Source organism: Hippocampus bargibanti, linkage group LG04, assembly GCF_051943395.1.
Source record: "Hippocampus bargibanti isolate YZ-2025 linkage group LG04, ASM5194339v1, whole genome shotgun sequence".
Lineage (NCBI taxonomy): Eukaryota > Metazoa > Chordata > Actinopteri > Syngnathiformes > Syngnathidae > Hippocampus > Hippocampus bargibanti.
The window spans coordinates 22,460,841-22,475,184 of NC_142737.1; the positions used below are offsets into that span (position 1 = coordinate 22,460,841).

Below are 14,344 nucleotides of genomic sequence, written 5' to 3' on the forward strand. Positions count from 1 at the left end.
ACCATTCGGAAACAATTCACATCCATGGACAATTTAAAATCTTCACTTAACCTACAATGCATATAGGAATGTGAGAGGACACCAGATTACCCGGAGAAAACTCATTGTCAGACCTCTGAATCATAAGGCACCTGTGATGACTATTGACAAAAGATAAGACAAAAACAAAAACTAACAGTGTGTGCTCTGTTTTCCATCTTGTTTTCATTGGACTCTGCATAGCATGCCAATTTTATTAAATCATTTATTGCTAAGTGTCTTAATTTTATATTTTAGATATATTTAAATGATCCAAAATGGCATTTGAAAATGATTGAAGTGCCCTACTGAGCATAATTACTACCAGTACAGTAATTAATATTGACATCATATAAATGTATCCGAGAGATGATATAAGGTTACTCTTCAAATGTTAATGTAAGGTGTTTTACATCCCAGCATGGTAGTCGAGTGGTTAGCACAACGGCTTCACAGTCCAGAGGTCGCCGGTTCGCGTCCAGGTCCGGCTTCCCTGTGTGGAGTTTGCATTTTCTCCGGGTCCTCCGGTTTCCTCCCACACTCCAAAAACATGCATGGCAGGCAGATTGACAACTCCAAATTGTCCCTAGGTGTGAGTGTGAGAGTGACTGTTGTTCGTCTTTGTGTGCCCTGCGATTGGCTGACAACCAATTCAGGGTGTCCCCCGCCTTGTGCCCGAAGACAGCTGAGATAGGCTCCAGCACCCCCCGCGACCCTAATGAGGAATAAGCGGTACGGAAAATGGATGGATGGATGGATGGATGGAAGTCAATGAGGAAAAATAAATCCTCAGCAAGTCATTTAAAGAATTCTCTAAGCAATTTTAACACACACACACAGCCACATTTCACACTTTTCCTTAGTGCGGTTCGCCAAGGCCCGATGTTTCCCTGGCAGTGCATTCATTTTTCTAACTGTATTTTTTTAAATAGACAATGCTGTTCTTGGATGACATTAGATTGCATAGCCGTGACTAGTTGTTTACGTATAATCAATATTATTTATCATATCAACAATAGTCCCTGCATATGCTTTCACTAGCATTATATTTATTGGGCCAGCTATCTAGATGGCCCAAAAAATAAAGTTAAAAAAGTATACCACTAGATCTTAAAGATGAATTCAAGGAATGATGTTGGGAGATATCCGTGTTTGTCCATTTCAGTCCCCCTGCTCCAACATAATTGGCCCATCTCTGGCATAACGCTTACCCTCCAAAGGCACCAAAAACTGTAACCCCGCTAGTGTGTTTTTCACTAATTGAAATACCTAATGAGGTCCCATGGGCCACAGCCCATTACCTCTGAATTAATTAAAGCCTAAGCTGCTCGCCAAATGGTGAGTGAAGATGCAGTAAAAGTGCAAGTAGAACAGGAATCCAGAGCAGGTTTCACTGTGCTGGGACAGTGCTGACCTCCTTTTGTGTCACTGATATGGGACACTATATGTTGAGAAGGAACAGATGTTCATTATTAATTTATTTGTGTTTACTTCAGGCTTATTTTTTTGTCTTCATTATCCAATGTGGTTTGCCTAATTGTGCTTTATTAAACATTAAACCTTGTGGCAGCATCAGCAAGATTTTTTGCCATTTCCAGTTTAGAGGGAAACAAAGAGACAAAATGTTTGAGACCCTCATTCAGTGTGAGTGTGGATTTCACCAAACATCAACTTTCCTTCATAAAACCTTGTTTGTGGTCACGAGATCATTCATTCCAACTGCATTAAAATCCAAAAATGAACTTTATCAAATCAATTGAACATGAAAAACAGGAAAACGTTATCTGTAAGAAACCATTTCAAATGTTTATTTAACATGTCAAGGAAGGGGCACACACTAGTGAATTTAAAAGAGGGCTGAAAAATTATTGGCCAGCTCAAGGAAAAAACAACAAACAAAAAAGCAACACTAAAATTAATCAAATTTTGGCTACGAAGGATATATGTTTTTGTTCGATTTTTGTTTTTATAAAGAAACTGTATGTACACTGGTTCTTTTATACAAGAGGTTCGTTGGATAAATGCATCAAAACAAAAAAACGGTTCTGCAGAGAACTTTACAAAAACTACATTTTGTTTCATTGAGAGATCGAGAAAAGGAGACGGTCAAATATTGACCAATAATCTTTCTTCCTTTTCTTTATTTCGAAAAAAAGGTTGCTTTGCTACCTATCTGAAAGAAAAGCATTGTACAGCTTAATAAATGGTAGGAAAATAGTTTTTGCAGATTCATTCAGTTGGTTTGGTGACCAAGGACAAGGGCTGTGACTGGAACAGGGCGTGGTGGGAGTGAAGGGCTGCAGGATGGAAAGGCGATGGGGGTGAGAGCATGGAAGGGTGCAGAGATGTGAAGGGGATCGGCCTGGTCAGGATGGGTGTAGTCGACTGGCTACCTGAAGTACCAATTGGGATAGAAATGGTCGGCAGTGAGGCAGATGACGATGAGGAGGATGAGGAAGATGTGCCCCCCGAAACTTTGCCAAGTACAGAGAAGTGGTGATGCATGCGGCCCTCCGGTTTGGTGGTCAGCGAGAGCGGCTGGGCCTGCTCGGAGTGGGTGGCCGCAGGAGCAGCTGGGGAGGCCAGCGCTGCGGAAGGGGTGGCTGGAGAATCCAACATGCTTCCGTGGGAAGACGCCGGGCTGTCACACATTTTCTCTGAGGGCAGGTACTGAACGCACTGTTTCTTACTTCTGATTGAGAAATCTGACAAACACAAAAAGGAAGCATTTGAATAATGGATTTGATGCTGGCCTAATAAAGTAGTACACATCCCTCCATTCCGCCCGTGATAGAAGTCAACGAGTGATTGCTAAAACAGTGGAGATGGTTGCAATGAAATGTTCACATTGCAGAGTGAAAAATGACTCAACCTGTACACATGAATGAAAAGCGTGGTGCACTGAACACTCAGATGTCAAGGGCTCCAATTGATGTTATTATGTATTTTCATATATGGCACAACAGCAGACATACCTCCCGCTATTGGCACTGTACCTCATAAGTTGCTTGTTAAAGAAAAGATTCAAGGGGGTAGTGTTAGAGGAGGACATTGGAAAAAAAACACAAGCACATACATTCGTTACATATTCATTGAAGTGAGCTTTGTTACTTCTTTAGCCAAGGAGCAACTCATTACCTTCTGGTTTTGAGTCAGGTTTATTGTCCCTCTTCCTCTTTTTCCGTTTTCCCTGCACACATTAAAAAAGGGCTAACATGCACAAATCCGCTTTGATTACACACAGCGAGACCACATGAAATTGTCCTACTCACGTAGTTATCTCGTGCTGACCATCCAGGGTATAGCTGGGAGTGGAGTTGCCTCTCTTTTCTTGCCAGTTCATAGTATTTGGCTTGTTCCTCTCTTGACAGGGAATGCCACTGTGGGAAAAACAGCAAGCATACACATATATCAAAGGTTTCGTTACCATCCCAATGGACAAAAGATAAAACACACTCTACAGCTGTCTGGGCCACTTACCCGTCTTCCAAGGATCTGGTTGATAGCAGCACTTTCCTTCAGAGTGCACTCTGCCACTACTTTGGCTCTCATCTCCTTCATATACAACATGAAAGCATTCAGGGGCTTTTTGATATGAGGCTTCTTGTCCTCTTCTTTCTTGGGAGGAATGGGAGATTTCCTGCTGATCCGAGACATTGGAAAGATGATGGTGATGAAGCGATCGTTAGAGTCAAAACACTTGCTGGGATTTCAAATCAGAAAACTAGTTCATCTTACGCATGCATTGATGGGGTCGTGTTGTCACTGTTGGGCTCTTGCTTGATGGCTGGTGACACGATGGCAGGATGGGGAATGCCGGTCTGGTGGAGGCTGTGTGGTGGAGGGGTCACCATATGAGGGGAGAAACGACTGGACACCAAGCTACGGACAAAAGGGGAATGGAGTTTAAAAAAACAAGTCCTTTAGCTCCACATGTTCATTGAACATGCCAGAATCCACATTCTCCCCTCAACGAGAAAGTAGCTTACATCTGTGACTGTCTAGACTACATTCATAGACATACACAATGAGTTACATGCTCGCTTTTTTGTTCAAATAAAGACTTTTTCAAAAGACCCCTTTATTCAGCAATGGCTCAAGAAAGTAAGTGTTGCTTCCATGGTGACAGCATGTCCGTGACACCTGAAACCACTTTCCTTGCCATGTTCCAGACCAGAGAGACTGTTCTAACAACCTTTCACACAGAACACCTTTTTCAAGTATCAGTTCAGTTTTTCCCAATGATTGATACAATGAAGCTCTGTGGAAGAAATTAGGCACCATCACCCAGCTATCACGAGGTCTTGTTTGATTTAGACTGGACAATTCCTCAATTTTAGGTCTTTTGGTAAAGTTGCATGCATCGTGATACACACGAAACAATGAAGCCTTGTTTTTCTCCTTCGTGAAATGCAGAGTCAGCAGCTTTACTTTAAAATGCACACTGGCTGACTCAGCTTCAGCCTGAATCTATGGAGGTTGAGTCGGTGGTTTGGAAGAGATCTGGTGAAGTTCACGGTTTTACCTAATTAGGATTGTATAGTTAATGCAGACTTAACTGAACCGTGCCGAGATCTGCTGTAAAATACTTCAAATAACTGAACACACAAGCACGCACACACATACACACACACACACACACACGCGCACGTGCGCGCACACACAAGGTGCAGATTTTCCATCAACTGGCTCAAGACCAAGGTTCCACTGGATAATATTGATCTCTTTGGGAAGGTGGGAGGAGTGTTACTAAATTCGATCCACTCACCTGGACATGGATGCATTCATAGCCAGGGCTGGATAGGGATGACGGAATCCCCCGGGAGGGATAGAGTACATGTGCTGGCCCTGCCTGGGAGATAAAAGAATGTGATGGAAATGTGAGGTGAATCACACGCAGCTGACAGCAAGCCCAACAGAACTAATCCTCCACTCATCAACTCAAATCCCCTGCTTGTGGAAAAGCACCATGGCATACGATTCCATGACTGCTGGAATCATTCAGAAATGTTCCTCTTTTCCTGTGAGTAACTGATAACTTAGAATTAGTACTACCATATTTTCAAGATTCTAAGATGCACGTAAAAGTCTTAAATTTCTTCCATAAATTTCTTCTTGGATGGGGCGCCTAATAATGTGCGGCGGCTTGTGTAAGCACCAAGTTCTAAAATCCATCAATGCTGATGTGTAACTTCGACGACAAGTCCATTTGACAGACTGAAGTCCACAAGTTGCTTTTATAGAGGACAGGCCGACGGTAAAGTGGGGAGTGTGGGCGTGAAAGAGCGTGCTCAAGGCATGTCCCCCTTAGGTGCCGATGTATGAATTGTGCAAAATAACATTCTGAAAATCAAAGAGCCGTGCTTACAAAGCAAAATTTAAACTGAAAACGAGCAAGGACCATGGAAATCGATGAATACCAAGAGAATTCCATATCAACCAATCCATAAAGCCTGGTACTTTTGTTTTATAAAACAAGAAGGAGGACCAGTACAGTCTCGATACGCACACGTGAAGTTGGCTTTTACTGTTGTTTGTTTGCCATAGTAATGGACTAAAACGGCCAAGTAAAGTTTCCAGGAGCCACAATTTGTGAATGAATGGTGGATTGACGTGTCTGAAACTAGTGTTGTTTGAGCTCATGCAAAAGCCAGAATCATTTCTGAAGAGCTGCACAGCCACAAGACTGACTCAAACAATGATGCGAGGGAACCCGGCCTGTTTGATTGTAAACTTGCCCAGCCGCTGCTTTTCTGAAAAACATACGGTAACGTGCATGTGTGCTACCGTATCGTTTAAGCGAGCGTAGGTTTTTCCATGTCTTCATCCAATTATACAATGTACAGTAAAGTCTCGTTACATCGATATTCAAGGGAGTCCGAAAAAATATCGATATAACCGGGACTATCGATATATCCGACCCTGTTTGCATGTAATTTTCTCCGTGCGTGCATAGAAATAGTATCGATATAACCGGGACTATCGATATATCCGATATCGATATAACGAGACTTTACTGTATATCGTGAATGTGTTAGATGCAGAAATAGCACCCTTCTTTGACACTAAGGCTTTTAATACAGTGCACCTCATAGTGGTGAACATTGACTATTTATTTGGAGTCGGGTGATTGTTTTTACACTGTAAAGCAAGATAAATACTGCACTAAACATTATGTGTTTTTGATGGTTTTTTTCCTTTTAATAGTTTATGGAAACTTACTGTGGCATGAGCCACCCTAACGGGTGGGCAATAGAACCAACGGCACCAGGAGACAAGGGGTAGTATGGGGAAAGTTCTGATGGATGCGGGGTCCGGGGAATACCTACAGATGCAAAAATAAATAAAATAAAAACATAGTTTTAAGTGCAGCAAATACTTCAGATACTTCTTAAAATGAGACTTTATTCTCCAATGGAATTCAATGGTTAAAAAAACTCTTCTCATTGATATGGTATTGAGAACAGATTCCAACAATAACCATTTTTCACTGAAGAAAACCAGGCCAACGAAATGGTTTTTCCCTTCTTTTTCTAGTCACCTTCACACTCTTAAAAGCAACTGTTTTGCAGCGCGGACACATCTTGTTCATTAGCTCAGTATAAGGAGAATAAGAAGGTTTGTGTCGATTTCGAGAACCTGACGCATTTTCTTTCATTGTTCAGAATACTTTTTCAAAATTGTGACTTAAATTTGGAGTTGTATTTTTCTGCTGGGTTGCCAAACTTTAAACTTCAAAACTGGGCTGTCAGTGATTGTGCTAATGCCATAGCACAATCTACTTCAAGGGCACCCAGTGTTTTAGTATAACTAACACAGATTCAAAACCAAACCATAATATTTACAGTATTTTGTTACATATGTTGTAGTATATTCACATTTTTACATTGTTCCATGGAATTATTTTCATCCATGGTGCATTACCTGTCTTTGGGTCAAGTATTTCCGGAGAGAGATGTGATGGTGGCGTGCCAGGGGAGAAGTGTTCATTGCTGTATGTGATGAGAGGTGTCAGCGGGTGAACATGGTGGGCATGCTGCACCACAGGAACTTTATTTGACTGTTGGAGCAAGAACAAAGAAGAAAAGACCAAATTTAGGAGTTGATCACTGGCTTGTCTAATATGGTCCAGTAAAAAAAGTATTTGCCTCCTGCCTGATTTCTGTGTTCTCAATGTCACTTCATCAAACCAATTTTAATCTCACACAGAGACAAACATCGGACATCCAAAATACTAAATGCTAATTTTAAACACAAAAAAATCTAAACCTACCTGCCCCTATATGTGAAAAAGTATTTGCCCTCCGATCCTAATCATTTGTTGTGCATAATTGGAGTAATAATGCAACTAAAGGGTTTACAATAATTGGTTAGTTGTTCACATTGCCATTGGAGGAATTTTGGCCCACTCTTCTCAGAATTGCGGCAACTCCACCATAATGAAGAGGTTTTTAAGGTCACACCATTTACGGTCACACCATAGCATCTAAATTGGATTCAAATCTTTGCTCCGGTTTTGCTTGTGAAATTGAACTCGGGTTTCCCAAAACTGTCGGTCGTCACAGTTACTTCGGATTTAACAAAGCGGGGCCTTTTTTCCATATATGAACAGGGTGTGGTTTTTTGTGCCATAATAGATTATACAGTAAAGTCTCGTTATATCGATATCGGATATATCGATAGTCCCGGTTATATCGATACTATTTCTATGCACGCACGGAGAAAATTACATGCAAACAGGGTCGGATATATCGATAGTCCCGGTTATATCGATATTTTTTCGGACTCCCTTGAATATCGATATAACGAGACTTTACTGTATTGGGTTTTTGAAATGGCAATTTGCATTTCCTTGGATAATCTGTGTGTGATATTTACATTGGTTTGATGAACTGAAACTTTTGTATGCGATAACTATGAAAAGAACGCAGAAATCAGGAAGTGGGCAAATAGTAAGTATTTCATGGCACTGTATTTCAACATGCTTTAATATCTACAAAACAGTGTCAGCATTTAGTCAAAGGAATAGGTCCTCATTTGTGAAAGGCCTTCATGCACAGCATGTGTCCAACTGTTCCTCTGATGCAATCTGGATCAGAACCAAAGAACACTTAAAACGCCTTGCAGACATATGCCAAGACCATTACAGTCATTTAGCAAAGGAAAGAACTGTTTGTGCAGCCGAACCAGAAAAAAACAACAGTACCATGATGTCACACAAGTAACCCACAAATAATCAGGGAAAGGTAAACTGAATGCTGATCAACAACTGGAGACATCATCTCCCACTCAGTCTGCCAGCAGCGCGTTGTTGTACACAGTATGTGAGAAATAGACACTATGTATGACCCCAGTCTCACGAAAGTACTCCAAGTACCATGTGGAGAACTGTAAGTCCAGAGATAAAGTCTGTCTTTCCTTGAGCATTTGCATGGTTATTTTTCAATATAAATACAGTAAAGTCTCGTTATATCGATATTCAAGGGAGTCCGAAAAAATATCGATATAACCGGGACTATCGATATATCCGATCCTGCGCCAAACTGCATTAAACAAAAGCCGCCAAAAGAGGGCAGCCAAGCGCCATGTAAGAAACGGAGCTGGCCATTAGCTCCCTTGATGTTCCCCCAATGTTGCCTCAAAATGGCACATATAATTCTTTAATGATTGTAAACATGTATGCTTTAATCTTCAGAACTACAGTGTATTTGAAACATATTCATAACTGGATGTGTAACAAGAAAGCATATTATCCGAATCTGAAGCCATTGTTTGGATTCACAAGCAATGCAAGACGTCTTGGCGTGAAGTCATTTTTATTTGCATTTGAATAAAAAGTGACATCGGCTGTCCTTTAATACACAGTATGGAATGTTAATAATTTTCAAAATCATCGCGCTTCAGCAGACAAAACAAGAAACATTGTTGCAAAAAACGATTGCATTCATATACAGTACAGTGGGCATGTACATAACACAACAGGGAAACTGCAACGCTTACATCTTACTGTATTATGTATACAATTTAAAAAAGTCATCAATCTTCTTCTGCTTCCCATTTTTACCTTTTAACACAAACACTTCAATCTCGTCTGCTACACACGAGCCAGCGTCTGAAAATGAAAATGGCTCTGCTACATGGGTGCTGGGCACGTAACCAAGTCACCTGACCAAGTCGACCAATGGCGCGACTGATGGCGTGACACGTAACCAAGACACGTGACCAAGTTGACCAATGGCGCGACCGATGGCGTGTCACGTGACAAAGTCACACGGCCAAGTCGACCAATAGCGCGACCGATGGCGGCTCATGTGACCAAGTCGACCAATGGCGCGACCGATGGCGGCTCACGTAACAAGACACGTGACCAAGTTGACCAATGGCGCGACGGATATATCGATATAAACAACAAAAATGGCCGGCGGGGGATGAAAAGGAGCACCGTAATAACCGGATTATCGTAATAACCCGGTATCGTACTAAACGGTACTAATTATACATAAAAAGACTAAAAATGTGCAAGGGAAATGAAAATAGTATCGTAATAAGCGGTACTATCGATATAACCGATATCGATATAACGAGACTTCACTGTATTGCATCACGTTGAGAAATGGGAATTCTTAACAAGATCTGTGACCAGCGTTACCACTCCAATGATGATGAAGCTCACAACAACCAGCGTCTACTTTCATTAAGCAATGCTCAGCCTCGCAGTCGTTTTCCTCTGGCTGTCTGCTGAATAGAGCACTTGTTGGCTCAACTTGTCACATGGGCGGGTCAAGGGGTGGGAAGGGGTTGTGTGGGGGGGGAAGAAAAGAGTCTTGTTCCTCCAGACTAACCTTTCTTCAATATTCCTCCCCACCCCCTTCCCAAACTCTCGTCTCTCCATCGTGGTCTGGAAAGGAACAAGGTTTGCATTGAACAGTTTATACACGCGCTTGCTTCACGCTGCTTACAATTGTTGCAAATCTCTGCCGTGCTATTTTTTTCTGCCATTTTTAAGGAGAGCCCGGCCGTTTCCTCCTTTTAAATCTTATACAAACTGGTTTCTGCAGTTTCTAAAGCATACTTTGATTCTGGTGATGCCAGATGGAGAGAGGAAAATATTTACTGGTGTTAAACATGGCTATATAAAGATCACTTTGCTCAAGAATTTTTGAGTTTCCCCGGACCCAGTACATTTAGGGGCAAGGTGTACTTACGAGAAAGGTTTTTTAGAAAAAGCTTAGAATCTTCAAGCCAGAATTATTGCAGCAGGCTCAATTGGAATCCCAGGTCCCGCATGTCATTTATATTTGAGTTCTGCTTTGTTGTTCTACTTGTGTACGATATGGTAGAATGTTCCCTATACTGTATTGTGAAGGTTGTCAGAGACCTCTAGACCAAGGTGCCAACATATTTTGGGAAGCAGTTCAGTGAGAATTTGAAATTATGTCTATTAATAATTAATGGACTTGAATACGCCAATACTGTGTTCTCAACATATCAGAGTTTGAACACCCACATTTCAACTCCAAACTGCCTCAGAGTTCAGCCTGACCAAGCTATTATGACCTGTTTTCTCCCGGTTGAGGACAGAGATATTCATGTCGTCCCGCTTAGCTTGTCAAAAGAATGTAATCAATATTTTTTTTTCCTTTCATCTCAACAAATTAATCCCAATTATCTTGATATGTAGTTCAAACCTACAGTACAATTAAAAAACAGTGAGGTGAATAATTTAATCATGGCTCAAACATAAAAAGTAATGTGTCAATGGCTTAAATAACTTTCTTTCTTTGTGTAGGCAATATTATTCAGTTCTATGACATCTTCATCTAGCTGTATTCATGACCCACAAGCAAAGTGTACTAAAGAAACTGCGTGTAACATGATCTGTGTTTTAAATATAAACAACATCAACGTGGTAGAACACATAACAAGCAACCTGGAACCAGATGGTATCGACAGTGGCAGAGTGAAACCTTGCTCTTTACAGAGAAGTGCTTTCTGCAAACAAGTTTGCAGTGGTGCATACCTCTTAGCCAGTGACTTAAAATAGCAGGAACTGGTCCTGCAGCGATAGGACGTAGTAACAGGAAGTTTTAACAGGAAAAAAAGGCAAACTGCAAAAGAGCCAATGCAGAAGAAATATCTCTGTCTCAAGCTAGGAGGCTCTGAAGCTAACTCTAAAGGCCAAGGTGGTAGTATCCTTCGCTTGGCAGTCCACTTTGGAATGGTGCTAAGAAAAGCACAGTCCTTAGTCAATGTAGGTGGAGGGGTGGATTTCATTCAAGCAAACATGTTTTTGGATCCTGCACATCTGAATTGAATTACTAGGCAAACAGCCGATGGGGAAAAGAGCTTTGAACAAACTGAATAACCCCACAGCTTTGTGTGTCTTTATGCTTGGCGATTCTGGGTGGGAGGCTCAGAGGCCTTTCAAAATGCCAGGAAAGACAGGGTGAAAGGAATGCCTGGCATGCTGAGCAATCCAAGCCTTGTTTGTCAACGGCAACAGGAAGCGGACGCAAGAGCGAGACTGATCGTGTCCTATGTCTTTAAAATCAGCCACTCCAAATACTGCCATTCGTCAGGCAACGTGTGTTTTACGTCTGGTCATTACCCCTGAAAAGGTCAATGGCAGCAATATTCTAGGGTTAAAAGAATAAAGAATGAGGTGGCATCATATTACCGTGGTCGCCAACTCATAGTGTGAAAATCCGCAATGGTCATAAACTTACGAGGGCACGCAAAATCAGCAAAGCATCTGTGAGACACAAACACAAATCCTCTGAATTTGTTTTGCTAATACACACAGTAGGACTGGACGATATAACGCAAAAATATGTCATATTGCTCTATCAATAATTATTGACTAAAAGGTCTGAATGTAGTTAGTTTTATTAGAACAGGGGAGGCAGGCGAGGCTGTGCCTCACCTGTCATCATGGAAATATCAAATGACAAAATAAATTAAACAGTTACAGTAAAGTCTCATTATATCGATATTGTTTATATTGATAATACTGCTTATTGGATTGGATTGGATTTGCCTTTATTATTACGCCACTATTTTCATTTCCCGTGCACATTTCTAGTCTTTTTATGTATAATTAGTTCCACTTAGTACGATTCGTGGTTTTTACGATAATCTGCACTACGGTGCTCTTTTTCATCTCCCGCCGGCCATTTTGCTATGTTTATATTGATACAAAAGATACTGACGGTGAATCGATATTTGCCTAGGGGTTTCTATACAGTACCACCATTATCGAAATCTGTATCGGTCGCTGTATCGGCCGCGCCATTGGTCGACTTGGTCACGTGAGTTTGTTACGTGACCAGCTCCCGTGTAGCAGACGCCATTTTCATTTTCAGACGCCAGCTTGTGTGTAGCAGACGACATTTTCTACCGTCTTCAACAATGGTGACAACAATGGCATACATGTTTGCAATCGATTAAAGAATTATATATGCCATTTTGAGCCAACATTGGGGGAATATCTCACCACCCAATAAAAGAGGCACAAAATGGCGAGCTCCTATGGCCACCTCTGTTTCTTATATGGCGCTTGGATGCCCTCTTCTGGCGGCTTTTGGGCGCAACACGGTTCTCAGACCAAACATACTTCATCAACGTAAGTAATGTAAACGTTGCAGTTTTGGTTTTTCATCCATGTATTTAATTGTGTAGCATTCAGATATATTTATCGCTTGCAACAATCAGTTTTTTTCGTGGTTTCGTGTGAATAGAACGTGAGGATTTTGCATTGGTTGCATTTTTGAAAGGAAATACAGTAGTCATTAAAAAAGTGTAAAGACGTTTTTATTTTATGCACAAATTTATTTTTTACTTCACTACTGTACAAAAAACATGTTAGATACGCAATCCATGAACCCAATGATAAAATGACATGCCATATCAAAGATCCCCCGTTTACGTGTTGCCCCCCCCTTTAATGCAGTTCGGCGCAGGACGGATATATCGACAGTACGGTTATATCGACATTTTTTCTAACTCACGGGAATATCGATATAACCGAGATTTTACTGTATATTTATTTAGTGATTTGTACTTTAACGTTCTTTTCCATTTAACTTCACCATTTTTGGAATTTTTTTCAAAATCGCTGAATTTTCACATTTACCGTTCAAATACTAAGTGGAGACGAGCGGTGAGGCAAGCCTCACCATGGATTGCGGAGTGACTATGCTCACTGTGCTGGCTTGCTCTGCAGTGAGACCGCATTGCTGTCCCTCTGCATATCGCGATTAAAGTGTTCAAACACTTTTTGTATATGAACTACATTTCTACACTTTAGCTGGTGTATACAATGTATAGTCACTGTACATTATAAACACTGTACAACAGTGTTTATTTTATTTTATTTTTATCAAAACTATGTGCATAGGTAAGGAAACAGTTCTCCTGCCGCATGACAGGGGGCGCTGGTGATTACAGAGATTATTGCGCCTCCTCGGCTGCAGAATAATAGAATTAGTGAGAGCAAGCTACAGTAAACAGTTCGCAAGTTAAGTGCACCCATCCAGTAATTTTTTCGTGTAGCTTGGCCTTATTTCCAGAATGGAGGATTATACATCTAAATTGAAAGAAATAGAGATACTTAAAACTGAAGAACGATAAGGGAGGCTTGTACAAAGAAGGTATAGATGCCTTTCTTCAGAAGAAGCAGCGCATGGACTTAATTTACAAGTAAAGGTAACACGATAATAACGTTCTTTTTTTAATTATTTTTTTCTATGCTACAGTTTATCCAAAGAATGCTGACATGACATTTTAAACAAAACACATTAACTGTTGCCAATCAAATTGTGAATAAGCTACTGCTTCGATTTTTAATCGAAGCAGGAAATAATAATTAAAGGAAGACCAACACCGGACTGCATAGCTCACAAACGGCGAGGGATGAATGTCAATCTCCTGGACAGCTTCTCAGCTTTTTGTTTTCAAAAAGGCGACAAAGTTGATTCATCTCGTGCTCACTGTTCCAGCTACAGCATCAGGGGATCGGTCATTCTCAGCACTTAAAAGACTGAAAACATACAGTCGGAACAGGACTGATCAAGTACGACTTTTTTCACTGGCAGTGATCTCCATTGAAACAGAGAGACTTTTAAAACTGAAGAAAGATAGGAAGGCTTCTACAAAGAAGTTATTGATGCATTTCTACAGAAGGAGCAGCGCGTGGACTTCATTTATAAGTAGAGGTAACACGATAAAGTTTTTTTAAAATATTTTTTTTCTATGCTAATTTGTATGTATAAAGAATGCTGACATGACATTTTAAGAGATGCCATATGTTTGTAAATGTGACTGTGAT

At 40.9% G+C, this 14,344-nt stretch overlaps 1 protein-coding gene across 4 annotated transcripts in view; it reads right to left on the bottom strand.

The window, feature by feature from the left end:
• Positions 1-1,809: 1,809 nt before the first annotated feature.
• Positions 1,810-14,344, bottom strand: part of tcf7l1b (transcription factor 7 like 1b) — a 49,419-nt gene continuing 36,884 nt past the window's right edge. For 2 of the 4 annotated variants that reach the window (XM_088994720.1, XM_088994718.1), the window contains 8 exons: positions 6,943-7,078; positions 6,241-6,343; positions 4,787-4,870; positions 3,757-3,900; positions 3,499-3,658; positions 3,291-3,398; positions 3,157-3,208; positions 1,810-2,723 (listed from right to left, as the gene is read on the bottom strand). In XM_088994720.1, the coding sequence (XP_088850846.1) occupies positions 2,248-2,723; positions 3,157-3,208; positions 3,291-3,398; positions 3,499-3,658; positions 3,757-3,900; positions 4,787-4,870; positions 6,241-6,343; positions 6,943-7,078 (1,263 nt within the window). In that variant the 3' untranslated portion in view covers positions 1,810-2,247. Of the gene's footprint in view, positions 2,724-3,156; positions 3,209-3,290; positions 3,399-3,498; positions 3,662-3,756; positions 3,901-4,786; positions 4,871-6,240; positions 6,344-6,942; positions 7,079-14,344 lie in introns of all 4 variants that reach the window. The other 2 variants (XM_088994719.1, XM_088994717.1) reach the window with 1 other exon arrangement.